Here is a 1,753-nt window from a genome sequence, read left to right as displayed (position 1 = left end):
GGGGCGGGGGGCGGAGTCATCGATGTGGTCACTACCGCAGGAGGCCGGCCTCACAGGCTGGTCAATTTTGGCTGCACTTAGATCCCCTGGGCTGACCTGCTGGTTACTGCCCGGCGGGGACTGGGAGTGGTCAGTGGTCGAAGGGCGCAGGGACTGCGATTGGTCAGCGGGGGCATGGCGCGGAGACTGGCGCTCTTTGAACTTGCGGTAGATATCCTGGTCCCTTGTCTGGTCCTGCTGGATGGACTTGATCATGCGGGTGGTGGAGGCGGGCAGTGAGGGCCGGCCATTAGCCACTGAGCCGGGCTCTCGCCCATAGTTGACCACACGGCCCGTGTCCGAGATCTGGTCCAGCTCATCCGAGGAGAGCGTCCGGTCCGGGTCCTGTAGCTCGATGGTGTAGTGGCTGGGTACCGGGAGAGCCTCAGCACTGCCTGACGTCGCTTTCTTCCCGGACCTACGGACATACAGGAACAACAGTTCAACCAACTACACACATACAGGAACAACAGTTCAACCAACTACACACATACAGGCACAAGGGCTGAACCAACTACATAAATACAGGAACAACGGCTGAACCAATTACACACATTTAGGCACAACGTTTCATCCAACTACACACATACAGGCACAACGGCTGAACCAATTACACACATTTAGGCACAACGTTTCATCCAACTACACACATACAGGCACAACGGCTGAACCAATTACACACATTTAGGCACAACGTTTCATCCAACTACAGACATACAGGCACAATGGCTGAATCAATTACACACATTTAGGCACAACGTTTCATCCAACTACACACATATAGGCACAACGGTTGAACCAACTACACACATTTAGGCACAACGTTTAATTCTACTACACACATACAGGCACAACCGCTGAACCAACTACACACATTTAGGCACAACGTTTCATCCAACTACACACATACAGGCACAACGGCTGAATCAATTACACACATTTAGGCACAAAGTTTCATCCAACTACACACATACAGGCACAACGGCTGAACCAACTACCTACATACAGGCACAATAGTTCAATGACCTATGAACATACATGCACAACGGTCCAACGAACTACACACATGTAGGTACAACGGTTCAACGAACTACACACATGATAGGCACAACGGTCCAACGAACTACACACATGATACAGGCACACCGGTCCAACGAACTACACACATGATACAGGTACAATGGTTCAACGAACTACACACATCTCTTTTCACCTCCCCACCAGCTTGAGCAACGACTGCCTGACCCGACTACGGGAGAAGTGACCTTTGCCCTTCCTCGACTTGCTGCTGCCGCCGGCGCTGTTGTCCGGGTGTGCCCCGCCACCTGTGGTGCTGTTTTCGCCGGTACTGGTGGGACTGTCGCGGTCAGTGTCTCCGTCTGACGTATTGGTCAAGCTCTGGGCTGACCCCGCGGCCGAGCTGGACTTGCTGGCTCCTCGCTCCTTGGAGGGCTTGCGGCGGGCGTGGGGTGAGAAGCGCTTCAGGAAGTTGGTGATGCTCAGACTGACCGACCGTTTGGACGGGGTCAAGCGTCCGGCCTCCACTGGACTCACGCGGCCTGGGGACACACGGTTGTAGTTTTTGTAAGTATAATAAGAGTTTTACGGCACTTGCAACACAATAAGGTTATTGGGGACACATGGTTTTAGTTTTCAGTAAATAAGAGTTTTACGGCACTTGCAACACAATAAGGTCTTTGGGGACACACAGACC

At 52.7% G+C, this 1,753-nt stretch overlaps 1 protein-coding gene across 1 annotated transcript in view; it reads right to left on the bottom strand.

Annotated features, from left to right (window-relative positions):
• The window catches only part of LOC101857082 (putative uncharacterized protein DDB_G0277255), a 35,115-nt gene that overhangs the window by 26,532 nt on the left and 6,830 nt on the right, over positions 1-1,753 (bottom strand). The window contains exons 4-5 of the mRNA XM_013090493.2: positions 1,253-1,598; positions 36-457 (exon numbers count right to left, since the gene is read on the bottom strand). Of these exons, the coding sequence (XP_012945947.2) occupies positions 36-457; positions 1,253-1,598 (768 nt within the window). The remainder of the gene's footprint in view (positions 1-35; positions 458-1,252; positions 1,599-1,753) is intronic.

This window comes from Aplysia californica, unplaced genomic scaffold, assembly GCF_000002075.1.
Source record: "Aplysia californica isolate F4 #8 unplaced genomic scaffold, AplCal3.0 scaffold01304, whole genome shotgun sequence".
Taxonomy (NCBI): Eukaryota; Metazoa; Mollusca; class Gastropoda; order Aplysiida; family Aplysiidae; genus Aplysia; species Aplysia californica.
Note: the sequence above shows the minus strand (reverse complement) of the source record. Positions and strands in the feature narration are given on the sequence as shown.